The sequence below is a fragment of the Haplochromis burtoni genome, unplaced genomic scaffold (genome assembly GCF_018398535.1).
Source record: "Haplochromis burtoni strain Fernald_Lab_line unplaced genomic scaffold, NCSU_Asbu1 Contig_65, whole genome shotgun sequence".
In the NCBI taxonomy this organism is placed as follows: Eukaryota; Metazoa; Chordata; class Actinopteri; order Cichliformes; family Cichlidae; genus Haplochromis; species Haplochromis burtoni.
The window spans coordinates 1787621-1809838 of NW_024582426.1; the positions used below are offsets into that span (position 1 = coordinate 1787621).

The 22218-nt window shown below is 39.9% G+C and overlaps 1 protein-coding gene across 2 annotated transcripts; it reads right to left on the bottom strand.

The window, feature by feature from the left end:
* Positions 1-4034: 4034 nt before the first annotated feature.
* Positions 4035-22218, bottom strand: kita (KIT proto-oncogene, receptor tyrosine kinase a). 2 transcript variants are annotated; one of them, XM_005923308.3, is made up of 21 exons: positions 21886-22218; positions 18895-19146; positions 17543-17827; positions 17309-17448; positions 16709-16880; positions 15236-15419; positions 14152-14267; positions 13807-13921; positions 11958-12142; positions 10489-10595; positions 10229-10343; positions 9569-9673; positions 9080-9190; positions 8832-8973; positions 8573-8667; positions 8336-8466; positions 7504-7626; positions 6266-6377; positions 6073-6172; positions 5710-5815; positions 4035-4646 (listed from the first exon to the last, which is right to left on the bottom strand). In XM_005923308.3, exons 1-21 carry the CDS (start codon positions 21947-21949, stop codon positions 4464-4466), a joined length of 2943 nt encoding a protein of 980 aa, XP_005923370.1. In that variant the 5' UTR covers positions 21950-22218; the 3' UTR covers positions 4035-4463. The 2 variants fall into 2 exon arrangements, with proteins under 2 accessions (XP_005923370.1, XP_014189371.1); XM_014333885.2 differs by having other exon boundaries at positions 16709-16901.

Consider the following 22218-nt stretch of genomic DNA (forward strand, 5'->3'; position numbering starts at 1 on the left):
TGAAGTAGTAAGCTCCTCACTCAAGTCATGGGAGTCTTGTGGGTATGGGAATGTGTTTTGGTGTACATCAAGACAACCCTTTTTTTTCTGAGTAAAGACTCGATGTTATCTCTGTTACATATTCGCTCGCTGGAGAAAGACAGAGCTCGCGCATCACATGGTAATGCATGAAGCATCACATGATGCTGAGTAAAGACACTGTGGTCAAGGAGGTCATTTAATAGAGGCCCTGGAGGGATATTGCTGAATGTTTCTTTCTGGAAATACACTTATGATTAGTCAACTTCACAGATACTGGAGGCAATTGTGTTACCGGGTATTGCAACAATATTTTACTTTCTGGAAATCTGAAAAAGAACAGACTGTTATCATTGTTTATCTCCTGAGAAAAGTCATTGAGTCTTTGTAATGGCCACAATCCACTAGTTTTTCTGTTTCCTTCTTACCATAAGCTTAGAAACACACCGGAGGTTTTCATATTAAACCGCCAGATTTACCATGAACAGCGTCCAAAGGAAAGTGACATGCTTATCAAATTTACAGCCACAGCAAGGAACCGCAATGCGTTGAGCAATTGCAGACACAAAATATTGACAGGGACGTTTTTGCACACAACACATGGGTTACAAAGACATGCTTTGATGTTTTTATTTCTATTTCTTTCTACTTTATGATGAAACATATCATTTGTGTCAGTTTTGTCTGAGCAAAACAGAGGATTATTAAAATATTTTTTGATACTGATTTTTGTTTAGGAAGAAAAGCTGCATTCAATGTCATTGTAAGGGATTATTAAAGTATTCCGATTCTGATTGATTCTGATTCTGATTAATAATGGTGTGATATGCTTTGGCAAACGTTTTTGCTGTCGTAGTAATAGTAGTGTCGTAGTAAGAGTGCAAACCTGTTAATCCCAGAAGAAATGCGTAAGCCTAGAAGTCAGTATATCTATACACTTGCATAAGTTATGCAAAGAGAAAACCGGTTTTGTGACTGTTGTTTCCATTAAAATGCAAAACACTAGCCAATCCTGAGGGTAAGATAAATGTACTGTGGGATTAGTTATATGTGTGAATTTAAAATGTCTTGTTTTATGCTGTGGGAAATCTGCTAAAGATCTATATTTCTACCAGTGTCCTAATTACAGATTCATCTTAACCTTTCTTTCTAAAACTTCCTAAAGTCTGACTAACAAACATCTTTGCCTCAATGATGGGATTTCCTGGCAGTCTCTTATCAGCTAGATCCTGAAACAATGGACTCTGCCCCCGCAACTTTCTGCACCGGGTCTTTCTGAGGGGCTGCTTCAAGTGCTGCTGTCCTCCTCGTGGCTTTCCCCTCATGAACAGATGTCCTTTTCTGGGTTCAAGCCAAAGGATTTAAAATACAGCAGGAAGAATGGCAAAAAAATATCAGATAGTGTATCATCTGTAACTTTATTTGGCAAAACTGAGATCCAGTTAACCTCAATTTTCTGGTAATGTAGAGCTTATCAAAATCACTTGTGACAGCGGCCTGAGGGCAAAAACCTGCAGTGAAGATTCATCCCCATCCAGGTGGTAGAGAAACATATAAGGACATGTGTTCCTCAGCCTAGAAACCTAAGGATTTCCTTTATACTAAGCCATCATGTATTCTCTTTATTCTAATGACTTAGTATAAAGAGAGTTAAAATTGCCAGAGCTATACAGTAAGTTGAATTGTGGGAGCAAAGATGTAAAATAAGGACCAAAAGGTTTGATTGGGAATTCAATATACACAAATTTTATTTACACTGACACGTGTAATAACAACACATCAAATTTACAGAATAACTCTAAAGCTTTTAATAAATATTCAGCAAAATGCAACCAAAAGCTCTTAAATGAGAGGGGGGAAATGCAGTTACAACTGATCTCTCTATTATTCTGAGACATCTTCTTCCTGGTTGTAGAATTGTATTGACTTTGTGATGATCACACATGACCATAAGGAGCAGTTCAGCTTTGGCAGTTACCAAGTGAACTGGCAAAACTGGCTGAGATAATGAATTAGCTAAAATTAGCCAGAGTGAAAAGTTGCAGTGGCAACACAGACAGAAGCAATTTCTCAAGTTGAATCTACAATAGGAAGTTTGTGCGCACATAAAACACACCATAATAAAATTCTGTACCATATCCTCAATAAGATAAACATCTTCAAAAGCAATGTTACTTTAAAATATATGCACATTTATATTTACAAAAAGACAGAGCAGTAAGACTGTGGGGTTTTTGAAGCCTAAATGACTTGATGACTCTTTAGTAGTGGCACCTCTTGACAGTAATCATACAGACACATGCAGACACACACACACATGCACGCACGCACACACACACAAACACACATACACACACACAAGCATAGAACAAAGCACACATGTTCATACACTCAAACAGGACACTTTCTGGGTGCTCCTCATAACATCCACCACAAGGAAGAGGGGGTTTCATAAAGGTCTGGACTGATACAGACTACTGGCTGAGAGGTGCTGAAAGTCCCACTTCTGGTGGAGGAAACAGCTGGATACAAAGAAGAGAGGTACTGCTGGGAAACCAGCTACTGGCCGGAGAACAATGAGATGACCGACACGCTGAATTCTGTACCCAGTGTCAATATCTGAAGTTAGAGCCTGGAAGACCCTGTGTTTTCCTCTTGCTTGTCACCTCAGGGAATACTGCAGTCCACTTAATGGCATTTCATATGACTTTAACCACTGTACTGCAATACAGAAGTACAGCGTTAGCATGGGGTGAAAACAACTGCCTTTCTGTTTCCTTGTCCTTTGTGAAGGGATAGAAGGTGAAATACAGAGAAAACACAGCGCAGAAATGGCAGTACCTGTCTCATGCTTGTAAACAAATATCATACACTGGATGTGGCAGGAGAGGAACTATATCAACCTTAACAGCTATTTACACCCTTAACAGGAGAACTACAGCAATGCATCTGTCAAAAACGACCTGCTTGTCTAAGAAAACTAAAATGAAGACTTAAAAGCTTCAGGAATCGTCTCTGTTGTAAAGAATGATCTAACATCTCATCGTAAAGCATTATTACCTATACCTATATACAGTTAAGCAGTTAAAAGTCGAATAAATGAAAAGCTAGCGTACCATCTCTCTGAAGACAACTGTGTGTAAAGAATAAGTGCCCCCCCCCCCAAGTCATGGTAATGTGGTAATATGGTTCAGCAAAGACAGGTGTTTAGTGTCTAGGAAATGACCTCCAGCATACAAAAAAGCAGAAATACGTTCTAACTAACATGAAGCACTTACGGACTCTAAGCATGGCATAACATGCTGTCTAATAGCTTATACACCAGAATCTTATCATCTCATTTTCAATTGGCCCCTGAAAAGTAGCTCCTTCATGTAAAATAGATCTAAACAGATGGGTATAATACTGATGATAACAGAACAGGATATCAAAAAAAAGTAAAAGCTGTTAGTATGTGGAATGATGTGAAGTTCAAGTGCCTTGAGTGCTTTTTCCTCCAACAACTGCAACAGCAAACCACAGTAAAAAATAAAAATGCTACATACATTTTCATGAAAGGAAACAACAAACAATAACAGAACACATAAATGCAAAAAGTATATATATATGTATATCTTAGTGCTGTCAGTGTTAATCTCGTTAAAATGACATTAATGGCATAACTGCATTAATTAAATCTCCGTTAGCGAGTTAGCGCAGATCGGCCCATGCGTGGGTCTGGACAGCACTAACGCGTTTAACAAGCAAACCACGCTAACGAGCTAACTGCGCTAAAGCATTGATGCTGCGCAGCCCCACGCTAACTCGCTAACGGAGATTTGCCACGTTAATGCGGGTTATGCCGTTAATGCAAGATTAATGCTGACAGCACTATTATACTATATATATATATATATATATAAATATAATATATATATATATATATATATATAATAATATATTAATTATATATATAAATATAATTAATATGTGTATGTATGTATTATATATATATATATATATATATAATATATATATATCGGAGAGAGAAAAGAGACACTCCCCCCACGCCCCGGAAAAAACGCAAGAAACAAAAAGAGGTAAAAAAATAAAAACACCAAAACAACCTGTATGAAATGTGTAAGGAAAAAATTAACTGGAAAAACAAAACAAAACTGATTACAGTGTAATATGGTTTTACATAATGACAGTTTTAGAGTAACGCTTGATGTCCCTCAATTCTCCCTGGTGCCTTAACAGTTCCTTCCTGGAAGCAGGGGAGCATTAGTCCAACTGTTCTCCCCGTAGTCGTCAACAACAGTGGCAAAGATAAATGCCTTCCTTCTGCAACACAGGACAAAAAAATGCTGCTGGTACCAGGTTGAGGAGCAGGTGTAGTGGTTGGGTGTTTTGTGGCGGATCATTACAGGCACTTTATGAGGCAGCCAGACAGGTCGGGTGGGTTCTCACACCCACTCGGCTGAGAGGATTGTTCCCTCCAGGAAGACCTCGTGTTGGACTAGTAAGGGCTGAGTTGGAGTGTTGTTACTGCCGGCTGAGTTGAGATGGTGAGACGCTGGGCTCTGAGAACTCTGCTCCTCCCTTGCTCTAGGCATCATAGGAAGCATGGAGCTGAAGTTCAGATAAATCTAAAGATAAGATGAAAGAGCGAAACAAAAATCTGTGACGGTTGATACTGTTACTGGCGTGTTTAACTTTAAACATATCAGTGATCAGTGTTGTCTCATCTACACAATTACTCTGTCTTTTAGCTGTGTTGTTTTCCTATTCATTCTTTCTTATTTTTCTTTTTTTTTTCTCAAGATCAAAACCAGGTTTTAGGCAGATCCTAAACAACCATCAACAGCATTGTAATAAAATTCTACAGCTCTGTTATCTTGACAATTTTCATACGGGATGCACAATTACTCATCATATAATGCCTCTGCAGGAGACTTCACAACACATCTCTAACATATCGTGTCCTTTTCAGGCATTCTTGCTATTTCTAGGATGGCTGTAGCTCAGGTGGCAGAGCAGGTCAGCCACTAACCAGAAAGTCAGTGGTTTGATCCCAGGCCCTCCCAAATATCTTGGGCAAGATACTAACCCAATGTTTGCCTACTGGTGGCGATCAGAGAGCCCAGTGGCGCCAATGTCCGGCAGCCTCGCCCCAGGGCAGCTGTGGCTACAATGTAGCTTGCCATCACCAGTATGTGAATGGGTGGATGACTGAATGTAGTGTAAAGCGCTATACAAATACAGGCCATCTACCATTTCTAACTTGCTCGGTCTCATGTTTTTTGTCAGTGATTGCTGCTTGTGCTATTACTCTCTCTTAGACATTAGGCTCCACATGTATACATGTGCAAGGCCTGGGTCCATCCAAAATTAAGCCATACTCCCAAATATAAATTATTTTCAAATGTAATAACAATTCTATTTTGGCTAAAGTGGTCCTGTCACACAAAAGATAATACGGTATGAATCACTGCTTTTATTATATTTAATATGATTCCAAAAATGAAATGATATCTTGTTATTTCTAGGCTTGTCTAACAATAATTTCCTGTCCTTTAATAAACCCTACCAACTGGAACAAAAGTCTATCTAAGCTAAACTCACGGTCTGTGAGGTATTCTGGGTACATTATTTTCCAGGAATGTTGCCTTGGATAATAAAAGAAAACAACACTCAAATGTTGAAACCTACACGCTTAGTGGCATCTGACAGCTGCTGTTCAATCGTTTCCACGACCTTCCTGAACGGGGGTCTGTTGAAGGGGTCAGCATCCCAGCAGCACCTCATAATCTCATACCTGCACAGCAGTAATCAAACATACAATTATTATATCCTGTTTCTTTTGTGTATATTGTTTTCTGTTCTCACTTCCATCTGAAAGTTTTAACACATCCTCATTTTTAGTTTTTCTTGTGAAAAGCCAAGCACAACAGGAAGAAAGAAAGCTGCTATTGATATCCTGCTCATTACACTCTTTCCTAGTCACGCCACCTCCATCTGTCTCACTAAATCTCTCCTTTTGATGATCCACATTTCAATTCAACAAAAACTCACATTTCACTGGGCGCAAACTCTGGGGCATCCATTCTGTATCCTTCTTTTATTAGTTTGTAGAACTTGGCGTCCACCTGCATACCAGGATACGGACTGTTTCCTATGTTCAGCCAAGATATTTAGTTACATTACACACTTATGAAAACACACAGATAGCCAGACAAACACACATAAAGTGGATGGAGAGACATACCCAGTGAGAAGATTTCCCAAAGCAAGATGCCATATGACCACACGTCACTCTCGAATGTGTAAACACACTCAAAGATACTTTCTGGAGACATCCATTTCACTGGCAGACGAGCCTGAAAGGTAAAGTGAGTATATGGCAACTTGCAATAAATTACAATGTGACATGAAACCTTTTCCTGGAAATGTTTTTTTTATGTGGCTGGGGACAGAAAATGTGCAACAGAGGGTTGATAAATGAATAGCCTTGACAAAGTATGCAGAAGGTATTTGCCTGGGGTCCCAAAGAACACGCAGAGCTCGGCACAAATTTGTGAGGCTCATACCTCACAAATTTGACAATCAGTTTATTGGCTGTCATGCATAGAGAAATAAATTTGGGATAGAGGTCAGTCAGAAATAAGACTACTTGCATAAGAGATGTAAGTGTTAAAGTTTTTTCTTTTTAATAAAGTACTGTGTTTGCAGCTGTCTAGCACCTGAGGGATACAGAACAACTGAGGCCACTGTTGAAACAAGGAAAAAATGTAATATGCTAAAAGAAAACTTTATCACAAAGAGATTCTTTTATAAAATGTAAATTAAATACAGTACAGGTTCTCCATAGACAGATAAGATCAGGTACCTACACTGGTTTGGGAAAAATACACGTAAGCTACTGTGTTCACAAAAGCTCGTCTTATAGACAGGTACGTTAGATAACTCCTGAATTTACATATCAGGAAGTGTGGCAAGGCAAATGAACCCCTGGATTTACAATTTGAGAACTACACAAACAAAAGCTTCCAGTTTTCCGGATTTGTCTGTACCATGTTCCTGCGAATCCATTACAAGAGTAGAGTTCATACTAGCAAGAAAGCTAAAATCAACAAACAAACAAACAAAAATCTTGTTCAAATAATCACTTATAAAGTCCAAATCTTTCCTTGTGACACTGTTGATGATTTTGATTCTGGTGAAATCTTAAATTTAGACTTTCCTGCTAGTTATTTTCTAGCACGTGAAAGTTTTGCTAGTGAATTCAAATGAAGCATCATTTAAACTAAATCTCACTTTCTAGTGAACTAGAATAGGTCATAAGGAAGGAATTCATTTTTATAGTTGGTCTGAATGGTGATGAATTAAGCGGATCACCTCCAAACCTATCAAACAGTCTTATCCTACTCCAAACTAGTGATACTAAAGATGTATCACGCCTCTAATATTATATCCCTGTGTGTCCTGCAGCTGGTGCAGACTTACATTGCCTTTGACGACATAATTAGAATCTGTGGTGATGTCTCGGGCAAGGCCAAAATCACAGATTTTGGCCACTCTTCCTTCAGTCAGTAGGATATTTCTGGCAGCCAGGTCTCTGTGAATACACTGAAAAACAAATGCATCATTACTTATACAATCCAGTGATACATGATACATGTTACATACATTAACAGTTAATCACATAGTCATGAATGAGGTGCTTTTTTTGAATGCTCTTTGCTACTGAGCTTCCACACTTGGGTCTGTAACATACAACCACTGACACCGATACATGAGAACACTGGCCTCAGTATCATTGCCTCCACAACCAATGAATTTTTCAGCAGCTTGCTTCAACATCCATTTTGGATCTGTTTACTAGCTGTGGAAACATGATCCATGCGCTGCGTTAAAAAGGTCAGATTATCAGGCATCAGAATTTTATCCACAAATCTAATTTGGTAGTCCATGTAAAGAAAATGCATTTTATACATGGTAGAAAATAAATAGTGAAACAAATGTGGACTGCCGTTTGTGTCCAGCCTAATATTGTCATGACTGGACATCAAAACCTGCAGCACAGTTATGAGGAAAATGGACAAGAAATACTGATCTTATGCAAGCAATATAACCCTATAGCATTAGCTCAAAAGGACAGAATGTGGGGTGGTAATGATAATGTTAAAGATGTACAGAAATTTAAGAGTAAAAACCTCCCTAGAATGTTCTAGAAGGACACCAAATTTTTTCACTGTGAGTGAAAAAATCAGAACATATGTATTTTGCTGCTTTATATGGACTGCCATTAAAAAATGACATTCAAGTGGATGCTCACATTTTTCGAGGCTAAGAACTCCATGCCTTTGGCAACTTGGTATGAGAAACTGAGGAGATCTTCGGTGTCCAGAGACAAACCGTCATCAGCAAACATCTCATTCTCCATGTCTGCTTCAACGTAAGGACCACCTGAGAAGACAAACAAATTGAAGATGATTTTTCCAATGTGATGATGTAACCACCTTGGCGTGCTAATAAAGATAGGAGAAATTTGATGAATGGCTGGCCGGCTTGCCTTTGCGTAGCGAGTTTCTCTTCTCAGAGGATGAGCTGACCGGTGCGTTGCCAGCAACAGAAGGCTTCATGGTCATGTAGCTGTTCAAGCTGTCACTGTGAAGAGGAAAGGAGCAGTCTGGTCTCAGCTGAATACAGCCACACATAAGCATGCTGCTGTCCAAATAACTTCCTCCTACGCACGTTCTGGATAATAAATACTAGTTCTGTCTTTTCCACAGGACAATAAATCACTTTTTAAAGATAAAAAAGAACCTGACCCATCTGTGACTCTCTGCTGCATGACGTTGCGGTTGTAGTAATCGTCCTCAAGCTTAAAGCAGATGCACAAGTCTCTCTTTCTGCGTAGAAAGTTGAGCAGATCGCCGAAACAGCAGTACTCTGTGATCACCAGGGTAGGACCTGCAGTACAGTGAAAATAAATCTCCTCAAAAGTTGCAGCAATTTATGAAGTTTACAACTTTATTCGAGTCATAAACAATAACGCAAGCGAAAATGGTTGCCTCACCTCCAACTGTGCAGGCTCCCAGTAGGTTGACAATATTAATGTGGTTTCCCAAGTAACTGAGGACTTTCAGCTCTGACATTAGTGCTTCTTTCTCTGTGGCATGAGCGCTAGCTGTGGAAAGAAAAATATGCAATGCACTCATTATTCACTGAAATATTAACGGTACACTGTAGCCAAACTCATGTTAAGCAGTGCTTGTGTATCGTGATACACAAGCACTGGTATTTGCTAGCTTAAAATACATAATTGTTGAGAGCTAAATGAAATAAAAGAGCTCTGTTGAAATGTTTTAATATAGCTATATAGCATAGCGTGCAAACCACCAAAAAATATCCACGTAATGACTCTGTTTACAGGCATCTGCAGGCAAATTATGTTTTCATCAGAATTTCTGGACAGCGTGAAGCTACTGTGCGCATTTCTCACATAGTCAAAACAGCTACACAGTGCTTATCCCACTTCATTTGCATGTGTGTTGACAGCACTTACATTTGAGCATTTTCACAGCCACAGTCATGACTGAATCTGCTTTGGAGAGTCCATATGCAGTGGCTTCCACCACTTTTCCAAATGCACCAGATCCCAGAGTCTTCCCTAAAAAATGGAGACAGAAACAAAACTGTTAATCCCCATCCTGTTTTTTCTCCAACAAACAAGTTCCATGGTAGTGTTCCTAGGACAACACCAGTTTTAACCCCCAGGCTGTGTACCTAGGCACCAGGACATGCAGGATCCTGTTTAAGGTTTGTTGAAAACACCCAGAATATGTCAACAATATTGTGTTTGCAGTGAGGGAGTGGGGTTTCATCATTAATGAACTGTGGAACTGGTTAGTAAATAAAGACCACAGACATGGCTAAGCCCCTAATGCTGTGTCCATACACAGAAACCAGAGTGGCTGTCAATCAATGGGAACTAGCCTGAGGGTGGCAACGATGATGTCATACCCACTGGACTGTTAGGCTTTATTACAGATACAAGCCCCCATTTATCTTCATATCATCCTGCTCCCTACTTACACCTAAGACATGGCACCCAGAACATAAATTTTAGGGCTGCAGTGTGTCAGAAATTATGGATTAATGTAATTACGGGAGCCTAGATACGGAACACAGTACAGATTTTGGTAAATAGGTTCCGGATGCTCACCAAAGCGCAAGTTGTTTCGCGGAAACTCCCACTGGTCATCGTACGGTAGCTGGGTGGGGTCAATGTCCACATAGTCGTTTCCGATAACTTTCCACTGAATCTGATATTTGGGTTTCTAGTGTGAACAATAAGACACGGAGATAGCAAAATACAATTCATGCATTAATTACACGTGGCATCTCTCTGGTCTTTCTATTCACTTGTTTATAAATGTAATCAAAGAGGGTGGGGCATGCAGGAAAAGTACAGTGCTTTCTTACCTGCATGTACTTGTAGAACAGCATGATAAGGATGAGGCAGAGGATGCCTGCTGCTGAAATGGAGCCAATTAGCAGAGGGGTGAACAGGTCATGGGGAACTCTTTTCTCTGCAGAGAGACAGAAACAGTAATGTTTGATAGAGCCAATCGGGGAATCTTTTCAAGGTTTGTCATGTTTACATTCGAAACGACATTGACACGGAGGCAATAAGATAAGACAGAGAAGTCTAAGTCACAGCCCACAGTGAAGCCCACTTTGATCAAATAACCACAAACTAATCCAATTATACAAGTATACATAGTGTGGAGTTCTGTGCTTTTATTCTTTGTTTAAAAAAATTATGCACTTTGTTTTGCTAGTTGCTTAAATTCCCCTTGTTTTTAGTTTGGTTTTTTTTTTAAGCCACAATGTTGTCCTTATTTTATACAGCTGTGCTGGGAATAATTAGAAGTAATCAGTGTTCTGTTCCTTTGTGTCTGGCTCATTGTGATGCCTTATTGTTTTGCTCCTCTGTACAGTGGGGTGTAATAAGCTCTTTAGCGATAAGAAGCTTTCTCTCCACTTCAAATCTGAGAATGCAGAGTCTGCAGGAACTAATCCCCTGTAAACCTGTCAGTGGTTTCTAAAGCTCTGCGTGTTCTCTGCTGCAGCTCACTGACACCTCCGAGCCTCCCACAGCCCCACAATGCCCGGCATTGCCAGGACTCCTACTGTGCTCCACAGTCTCAGCGCCTCCGTCTGGTCCGCTGTTACTCTGTAAAGCAGAAAAATCCTGGGCACACACTCCCAAAGGCCTGTCCTGTCTGGCCACAAACACTCGTCTTCCTCATAATGCTCGCCCACATACCCGCTGGAGCCACAGTTAGCCCCTGTGTCTTTCATAAACCCAGTCCTCCAGGCTCATTTGGGGACAACTCAGCTCAGACTCAGACTACTTTGAGGACACTGCAGAGCAGATGGGAAGGCCGTTACAAAAAAGTGGTTTTGGGGTCATGAAGTAAACAATGGACTAACCAAATGCTATCTGAGCCAATCATGTCGGTGGTATCTCTTCACCAAAGTTTACCTAACAGATCATAGACGAACAACATCTAGTAGTAGGACTTCATTTATGGGTTAATCCCTGCCAAAGTCATGTTTTCAGTAAATATTTTGCCGAGGAATTATCCTTCCCCTCAGTGGCGTTCACTGAGGGGAAGACCTGCTTAGATAACTTAGTGCATGGAGTCACAGAAAGAGTTTGCCAGATCAGTAATTTTTTTGTGTTCCAAAAAGTAAATAAATTCTTACACCTATGTCCTCTATTGTTGTCCTATAATATTACGAAGAAAGCATGGAGAGGAATGCATCACTTCAGCAGCAAAACGTGAACTGACAGACGTCAACGCCTCCTTTAATTCTACAACCCCTATTTAGACTACCTGTGCTGCTTATGTATGACTGGATGTATATCCGTGAATTCAACTCACCACTAATAGAGTAAAGTATGTAGGCTTGCTCTCCCTCCACTGTAGCCACACATTCCAGAGTATTGAACCGTGCTCTGCTGATGTTCACCCGACTCTCCACCTCTGTCTTCCCAAACATGGGACTGAACAGTGTGATGGTGATGACATTGAGCTCCTCCTGGGTGGAATTTACCTGCTGGGAGCACCTGAAGGCAGAAGATTATATACTGTTGACAAAAGAGTTGATGGGATCATCTAGATTTCCAACGGTTGTCTGTTGTCTGGAATCTCTTCTGTATGTCTCTGAAAGATTACTTTCCTGAGGCTATAAAACCCTTTCAAATAACCCAACTTTACAATATGCAGAACCACAGAAGCATGCATTTCTATTTTAGTACAACAGCAGCTGTTAGTTTCACCTTTTGTGATGTCTTTTTGTGCTCATGAACCAAAGATGAAATATTTGTAATTAACCTTTGACGGTACTGTACTAATAAGAGTAGCAGTTATTTAAGTGCTCTCTGGTGATAGGCTGACTTAGATCAGGTTACTTTCTACTTGGATATACATGCCTTACATGCCTTTAATGATTGTGCATGTAGTGAGCGTTAAGTGGATTTGACTACAATTTTTTTTTTTAAAAATGACTGGCTAAAGTTTGGATTATCAGCAGTGATTCATTGACCCAGCTGCTTTGGATTGGTATTGCTACAGCAACCCAGGGCTCCTCCTTCAGCACACTTTATGTTTGACACAAGATGAACCCTGTCCACTTGTAGTACCAACCAATCACAAATCAATACTTCTCAATCCCCTGTCACATGGGAGGGTCATCTTATCACAGTCAACCAATCACAGGTCAGCCCAGTCAAATCCCTCAATCTCACATTCCACCATCATCATCATTCCTGACTCTTTCCAATGTGTCTTTAGTGTGACCTTTAGGACCCTTGACATGCACTTCATTTCAGTCATGTTAAAGGTTGAATATGGAGATAAAACTCCAAATAAATAAATGGTTAGTGTTGTGTGCAAACACAGTGCTAAAATACGCAGTAAACCAAGAAGAATTCTCCGAAATGCAAAATGAAAATGTTGTAGTTAGAAAGATTTTCTGGAAAGTATTTTGTTAAATTCACAGATGCATGCCTCATTGCCTTGCTAAAGCCATGAGACTTTTTTTTGCAAACATAAATCTAATAATTGGATAACATTAGAGAATTTTGTTTGTTGGATGCAAATTACAGAGCTGCTATTGATTTTGGTTTGGCAGGTTTTCCTTTGTTTAGTCAGTTTATGAGACAGATGACCGATCTGGCTAATATGAGTTTCCAACCAGTATAATTACTTTAGGCTGGGGTTCTAAAGTGCAGCACATACCATTGCACTCTGCCTCTGCTAATTATTATTTTACTTTCAGCTGTGTTACAAATTGAGCAAATATTTTGTTTTTATCACAATGAAAATGTGTAGTTTCCCTTGAGGGACCACATCCATTTTTTCATTTTTGCAAACTGAAATGTTTAAAGCCTTACGAAATCACACCAGTCAGCATAATAACTGAAACTCTCTAGCTATATTATTTTTGGGAAAAAATGTTGCTCAACACTTAATCAGGGGCTTTGAAGGCCATTGTTTGGTCAGATATGTTTGGCAGTGCCCCAGCAGCTGTCATTGCTAAACTTGGTGCAGGAATGTATGACATGACATTTCAAGATGCAGCCCCGTCCACAAAAACATTGAGAAAAGCAAGACAAACAGAAACATCTTACGAGAAGTCACAACCCTTTAAAAAAATATTTTGACATGTTGGTAACAGTAAGTAGTAGTCAGTAAATAGAAAGGATTTTAGAAGCTTCAAAAATCTCACCTGCCATATGGATGCTCACAGTAGTACCAGGTGATCTGGGGAGCAGGGAACCCCTCAGCCACACAGCGCACCTGTCCATTCACTGGGCTGTCAATCGATACAATTTCTGGTTTACCTGATAAACACAAGTTAATGTCACAATGTGTTAGGTATGTAACAATGAACCAGAGGAAAAATATTGGTTTAAGCATTAGCAAGGTATATTTGCAAGGTGTGGTGAGGGTGGAGAGCTGGACTTCATTCCACACAAAGTAAGTGTAAAATACACTATGGGTGGGTCATGAAATTCATCCCATGGCTTAAGGGAATATGAAACCTTTCAAAAAAAATGTGAAAACAACTTACTGATCACAAAGACGGTGAATGTCTGATTTGCTGAAGCATCACCATTGGAGGCTTGAAAGGTGTAAACTCCACCCTCTAACATTTTCAGCCGCACTAGCCTCAGCTCACTGATGTAACTAAACATAAAATAATTATTTTATTAGTGCATTTGTTGATTTTTAAGATTCAAATATCACAGTATTTCATTCAAGCTCTAATTGTGCCAAAACAGGAAAGAGCTGATTCTCATTTAGCCACCCTGTGAGAAAGAACATAAAATGTTCAGATATTTGCATTTTATATTGTAACCATCTTTTCTTTGTTTTCTGCTCTTTCATGTGCATCTGCAGTATGCATATTAAAAATATTATTAGACAAGTATTAAATCTTTTCAGTCTTTATTTGCATCTATTCACTGTTGTGGCCACTGTAGTAATAAACCCCCAAAAGTTGATTCTGTTCATCTGGTGAAGTTTTTTCTAGTTATCGGTATCAATTGTATCAATGGATATTTACGAGTTATATTAAAGTCAGGCTTAAAGGTTGCATCAGGGTTTTATTAGGAACAAGTCTCAGCAAACATCTTGAAACTAGTCTGGGCGTCTTCTTCCTGTTGTAATGAAGCATTACTCAAATGAAGTTCAATTCTAATGATCATTGAGACATAAAAAAGTGTAGCAATAAACACATATCTTCTTTGCCAAAAATAAGTATTTTAAAAGCTGTTCACCCAACAGGATATACTCTTATTATCTTTTTTGCTGTTGCAGAATTTTTCAACATATTTCCCAATGCCATATCTCCTGACAGTAATATTGAGGGTGGGAGGCACGCAGGATTACATCAGAATACACATTTCTATCTGCAGCATGTAGGTTACACTCCAGATATATCATGGTTTTATTTCTCAAGACAGTCATTCACAGTCTGACAGCTCCTGTTTCACAATAAACCCCAGGGCACTGTTTCAACTGTATATTTAAAGGGACTATGACCTGCAGCTAAACCAGAGATTCACCTAAAATAAACCTGGCTGAATGTGATGTTTCCATCTTTCCAACACTTAAATAAAACAAAGCAAGTGTGTGCTTGTGTGCTGTCACACCTGTATTCATCACTGTGTGTGGTGATCACATGGTCAGTTGTGTTTCTCAGCTCGTGGCCTTTAAAGCTCCAGGAGATGTGTGGCTTTGGATAAGCCACTATTCGAACTTTCAGGGACAAACTCTCGCCGGAGCGGACGTGAAAGATGCTGCTGTTTGTGGGCATTAAGTCGATGAATCCTCTTTCTGAAAAATAAGAAAATTAAATTGTTGTCAAATTTGTAGATTAATGCACCGAAGTCTGAATTATCTAACTAGTGCTGTTCTCATCCAACACATGCACTCCAAAGGGTTAGGATAAATTTAAATACTGAAAATAGATCTCATCAGGAGTTGGGAGAAAATGTACCACTATATACTGTATGCTCTGACTGATTTGGTCTGTTATTTGGGGCATGATGTTACTTACGTATATTATTATTATCACATGCCAGATAATCAGTGACTGTTTCAGGAATATTAAGTTATTTTGTTGTCACCATAAAATGTGACTCTAAGTGGTGATGGTCCATGAGAGTTCATGATATACACAATACTAGTGCCAGATGCATTAACGTCTTTAAAGAAAGTGGAAGTGATAGTACAGAATGAATGCTATTTTGTTCCCTTAACTTCTTGTACAGTGGGTTACATGTAGTTCAGCCTAATTAATGTCTAATAATCACAGTGAAATATATCTTCTCATTTAACTGTTATGCTCTTCCTTTTTGTTTTAGTCATATCTGTACTGCTGCAATGGTGGATGCTTATATAAAACACTGGTAAAGTTTCAAACAAGGTATGTTTAAGTATTACCAATGAGCAAAAAGCTCAACATTAGTCAGTTTTGTTCTTATTCTTGACTCTATATGGTAAATGGCCTGTATTTGTTTTTGCTGCCCTGGAGCGCAGTGACAGAGGCAAAGCTGCCAGACACTGGCGCCACCGGGCCCTCTGACCACCACCAGTAGGCAACAGGTGAAGTGTCTTGCCCAAGGACACAACGACAGAGACTGTCGGAGCCGGGGCTCGAACCAGCAACCTTCCGATGACAAGACAAACTGCCAACTCTTGAGCCACGATCGCCCCATGACATTAATGAGAGAGAACATGCTTAATATGGTCATATAAGGTGTTCAGCTTTGGATGTGAGTGTAGAAACACCTACCTGATGTTCACATATTTTGTTTGTGAGAGGCAATCAGAAGAAAACAATTTTTTAAAAGCATGAATCATACAAAGCTTCATTAGTGGAATCAAAAAATACTGATACCATTGGAAATCAGTGTATTGGGTTCCCTTTAACTCATTTAAAACACTGAAAACTTAATGATGCAGAATATTTTTGAGGAGAATAATTCACAAAAACTCAAAACAAGAATCCAAATGTGTTTTTATATCCATCTGTGAGTGGCAACAAAATTGTCGAGATTCCATAACAATTAAGTTCATGTCCAGCTTTAAATGCAAAAAACAAAATGACATCACTTACTCACCATATACATCGAGCCACACCGACTTGCTGCTGACCCCTTTTCCATTCCTAACTTCACATATGTAACTCCCAGCATCCTGTGGCCGTACTGCATCGATTTGCAGTGTCGTTCTGTGGCTATTGGCAAATTTTTCCATCAGGGATTCTGAAGAACTGCCAACCTTTGCTGGTTGCTGTGGATACCAGACGGCACCCTGTCAACGCCCAGAGATCTCTAGAGATTAACCCTGTCTGCATGTCTATGCTCACCAAGCACAAACTACCACATGCACACAACCACCTGCATGCAAGCACACACACCTACGGTAGCCCACAAGGTACACTGCAAGGCATACCTGAAGCTTAGACATTGTGGACTTTTTAAAGACAGGCAACAGGAAGACGCAAGGACGAGGCTGTGCTACCAGTGAAAGATTCGCCAATATTATCAGGGACTTGAATTAATTTCCTTTGAATTATTTTCATTTTGGAGCACCAAATTGTAGCAGCTCATTTGGAATGGCAACAAATGCAGAATTTTAAGGCAACTCAAAAAGGGAAGCCGTTAAATCTTTCACTGACGGCAAAGCACACAGCAAAGACAAAGGCAGAAGGTTCTCACCGAGCCAGGTGGGGTGACCCACGTGATGTTGATTTCTCTATTGGCATTACTGGTGTTGCAGGTGAGGGAGAATCTCTCACCTCGGGTCAGAATCACTCTTGTGGATGGTTGGAGCTCAACTACAGGAGGCGCAGTGGGTACTGCAATAAAACAAACCTCATGTGATGTCATTCCTTTGGTTGATTTTAGCCAAATCGAAAAATGTACATATGCTGCACACCCACACTAGTTTACCTGGTACAACACTCAGGAAGAATTGGCCTGATCTGACGTCCTTTCCATGGAGTCTTCCTGCACACACATAGCAACCTTCGTAGGCCTTTTGTGTGTTGTGCATGTAAATGCCATGCTCCAGGCTGGCAGAGAACTGGAGACCAGGGGGCAGAGTTTTACTGGAGCATGTTTCCAGGTGCATATTCTCCAGATCTGGATCAGTTGCCAGGCAAGGGAAGGAAGCATTTTCTCCCTCACGAGTAACATATCTAGACACCTTTAGTTTTCTGAAGGGATTTCCAGGATCTGGCAAAAAATGAATAAATAAAAGAAATTGCAAAGGTAGCATGAAAGCAGGGTAACAGTATATGGGTATTTGAACTTTTTATTATAATAATGGGGATGTAATGCTGGATATCCAGTTCCTTTATATACGAGGAACAATGTACTTTGCTGTGAGTCTTTTCTGTTTCACATTATTAAAGCTATGTTCCTAATAATCTCCAAATTCAACCATGAAACAGCTCTGATACAAATAAAATAAGTCCTCTTTTGATCTCAGTGGACCCGCTGAGTACTGTGAGATGCTGACTCGATTGATTGGTTTGCTCTGATAGATTCTGCAGATGCTTTATCAGACTGGGACTGAGGACTTTCTAGGATGGGTCATTGACTTTGCATCTCCAACTAATTTCTGCAGTTAATTGTCTTGCTGGGGAAGGCTCATCTCAGATGTTTGAGGTAATTGATAATATAAACTAGAAACTGTTGCTACTTAACTCAGACTTAACTTTGTGCTGTTTGTGCCCTGTGAAATCTGGGCTCTGTAGTCTTAAGTCACACTGCTGTTACCATGGGAACCATAATTGTTGCCAAAACAACCAACAACCAGGACTAACATGTGAAAGATTATCAATCTGTAGATATTCCTTTTGAATAAGTTCCTTAACGAGAAAACAGGATGATCTTCCAACACGATTTAAACGATTACCAAACAAATTACTTCTCAATATTTCTAAATATCATCTGCTAAGCAGTTCCTGCTTGTTGCCTCAAAGGTAGATGAACGGATTGTGGAGTGAATGATCAGCACATGATAGAAGCCAGCAGTGATGGCTTTGGGCCAAGGGGATATTGGGTCATGTAGAAGAAGAAATACAGTAAAACTCAGTCATACACTCAATAAATAGCTCTGGTAGCTACTGTACCTGTCCAGGGCAAAGTCACAAACACCTTCTTCTGCTAATACACCCACACACATAGATGTTGTCTACTTTTCCCTGCAGCCTGCGTACACGCTCCTTTCTCTTTCTCTCTCACAAAATTACCACACAGTCTCGAAAGGGTTTAATCACCAAGAAACATTTAGGTACCTTTCACATAGACGTAGATGGAGGCATGTTCCTTGGAACCCTCCTCCTGGCAGATATAGCGACCCATGTGAGTAGGCAGAGCCTTCTTAATTGAATATGTCAACATCCCATCGATGTCGTTTGCTGCCAGCAGCTTTGACCTCTCCCGCTTCCACTGTATCCTGTTTTCACCCTGGCAACGTAGTTTGAAGGGTTCGTTGAGCTGGATGACGACGTGGGGTCTGGCAGGGGTGATAGTGGGCTTTGTATCACCTTGAATGGGAAAAAGAATGTATTTAAATGAATGCCACGGGTATGAAAATGCAAGAAAGTGCAAAATCAAGGCTATATTTCTTAAGCCTTCATATGAACTTAAGGCCCTACAGTTTATCCATTTGGAGATTTGTTTTGTTTTTACTTGACCAAAGCTATTGTACAGCAGTAAAATGTTTTCAGCACTGTGAAATCAAGATGTTTCCATTTATATGGCCCCACAAGCCTCCCATGCATCATGAAAGCTTAGGGATAAAATCTCTGATGTAAAGTTAAACATAAGGGTAGCCCACATCAAATTTCAAAACAAAAGATTTATACTGGCCATCATTCACAAATTGACCAACAGGGACACGAACTTTATGTGTAAAACTTCTTCAGTATATTTATTTGCTCTCAACATTTATGACTTGTGACTTCTTGAAACAACATGAATTGTACTCATGGCTTCGGTACTCAGGATGTAGCTCCACAAAACAAGATGTTTTGCCAAAAAGTTGCTTGTCAATCAATGTCTGATTGTTACTGAAAGATGCTAGGAGACCAAAAAAAAAGATTTTCACAAGAAAAAACGAAATCAATCAATTTATTGATTAACTTAAAAAAAACAAAACAAAAAGCAAATATGCACCTGATCTGATGAATCCAGACCCTCAAGCTGGAAATGACTTTGCAAAACATTTATCTGCATCAGCGGTGTAAGTAAAACAGCTTCAGAATATGTAAACTGTTCTATGATAGTTAAAAGAAATGCTGGCATTATAAAGCAGACTGGTGGTGAAAAATGTGCCAAATGAGAAAACACTCAATAATTAATATGTGCTTTTTACCAGTCATGGTATAAAATAAAACAAATGCCTGTAGCATGGTCTGTATTTAAAGGGGTGGGGGTGTTACCCAGAGTCTTAATCTGCTGCACCAACTGAAAACAGGTGGGGAAAGATTGAGTTGCTCAAGTAATGTTTTTGTTCCCTGAGAAAACATCACTGTCTTTATTGAAGCCACTTGTGATAAACACTATAGGACTGTGGTTGCAGCAGCAGTACAACAGGAATGAACAACAAGGTTTTTATGTGAATAGATGTGCTCTTTCCATCCTTTTAATTCATACTTGGATAAAATATATAAATGAATAAACACTGTTCAGAGAGCCAGTCTGGCACTAACAAGTCATGAAGAAAGACACTATTGTAAGAAGGAAGTGTAGCAAGAAAACATTTATCTTAAATGATGAAATAACACGGAATTTCAGGAATAGCAGGGTATCAGTATACAAATACACCCTGTTAAGAGACTGTAAATAATACCAACATTGCCCTGAGTTCGGGATATTAAAACGTGAACATTTGGATATCAGTATAAAAGAAGGAGATTAATTTGCATGCGATGCATATTAAGCCTAACTGAATCTTCATAGCGTTTATTTAGCTGATCTGATTTCTTATATCCACCAAATGCAGAACAAACATGGTAAAACTTAATTAGGTCCACACTGTGCGTAAGCGGGCTAAAGGCAAACTTCATGGCGTGCCGTATTGCGTCATATGCCAGGTAAGCTTGTGCGCGCTCGCTGGAAATGTGGCAGTTAGTCGAAGCCCCTGGTGAAAATGTCGTGAACATCAACCGTCCCCTATGGGCGCATTATATGCTGCCAAGCTGTCGGTCAGATGGAAGTCCACCTGATGCCGCCCTGAGCTGGAAGAAGCTCCGTAGACGCACCATGTGCGCAAAGGAGCGCAAAGTTAAACAGCAACACTCGCGGTTCACCGCTTTTATAAACATGCATGGCCAATGTCGGTTTTTCATAAATTTCCATAGAGATAGCTCTGGGAACATCCAAAACTCTGTTTCCTAACAAGATTAAAAAAAACAACAACAACCCAAATCTAATTTAAAAAATGACAGGCTGCACATCAACCCACTTAAAGCGACCAAAAAATTGAATCGTGAAATTAAAAAAACTGACACTGAGTATTTTTAAAAGGCAGTAAAGATATCATTAGCTGTTTATAGACTGGACTCTGAAGATGATGCCAAGTCGTAACAGTTGCAATGTGTTTTTGATATTCATCCTCAGATCAAAACACAACCAACCAACCCGGAGCGCAGGCGAAACGTTTTACATTGCTCAGTGTTAAAAGTCACACATGTGACAATATTTATCTAAAAAAAAGTGAGAAATTAGATGTGAATGCAGTCCTGCTTTCGACAGACGTTTTGCATACTTCCTGTGAATCAAGAGACGCCAATAAATTTTCATACTGACGGTTATGTGCAGCTCCAGGAAAAAAAAACAAAAAACGGCTTCATCGTGCACAAAATGATCAAGAAGTCTCTTTGAAGCTCACTCTTGCACATTGTTCAACACTTTATCGTTTTGATTACTTTTTTTTTTTTTTAAATAGCGCCCTGTTTTCCCAGTATAACATAAAATATTAAAGTAGCTCCAGCGCCCAGATCGTCCGCATTAGTATCCACTTTCCTCATTAGGTTTCTCTGACTTCGGGTTGTCTTATTCAGCACCCTTCAGATCTGACTACTTCATAGAACAAAGAGAAGTACGGACAAATCGTGATGGGAGGCAAGTGCAGCGGTACGGTTCGCTATACGTAGATTATCTTTTTCACACTGGGCTGCAAAATAGCAAGCATTAAAACAGAAACCCTTTCTTTGTTCAAAATTGAAAAGCAACAGTTGTCTGCGTAAACTGGCGCGTCAAGTGTAAAGGCTCAGTCTTACCTGGATGGAAGGTTAGCTGTAAAAACACAGAGAGAAGTATCCAGTGGTATTCCATAGTTATCATTCCATGGGTCTACCTGTGAAGGTGAGCCAATGCCTTTATATGAGTAAGGTAGCTCTTGTCTGCTTGCCTAGCGCGTCGGAGTTGTGGGCAGTTGACCGTGGGCTCTGATAGAGGCGCACTTAGAAGTCTTTAAAGGCACAGATGCTCAGTTCATCTCGCAACAGCAGCAGCCGTCGCCAATCTGCAAACATACTGTTCTCCTGGGGAGCGCCAGAGGGGACGGAGCAGGCCGACCAGGTATCTCTGACTGGCTGTGGCGTCAACAACAT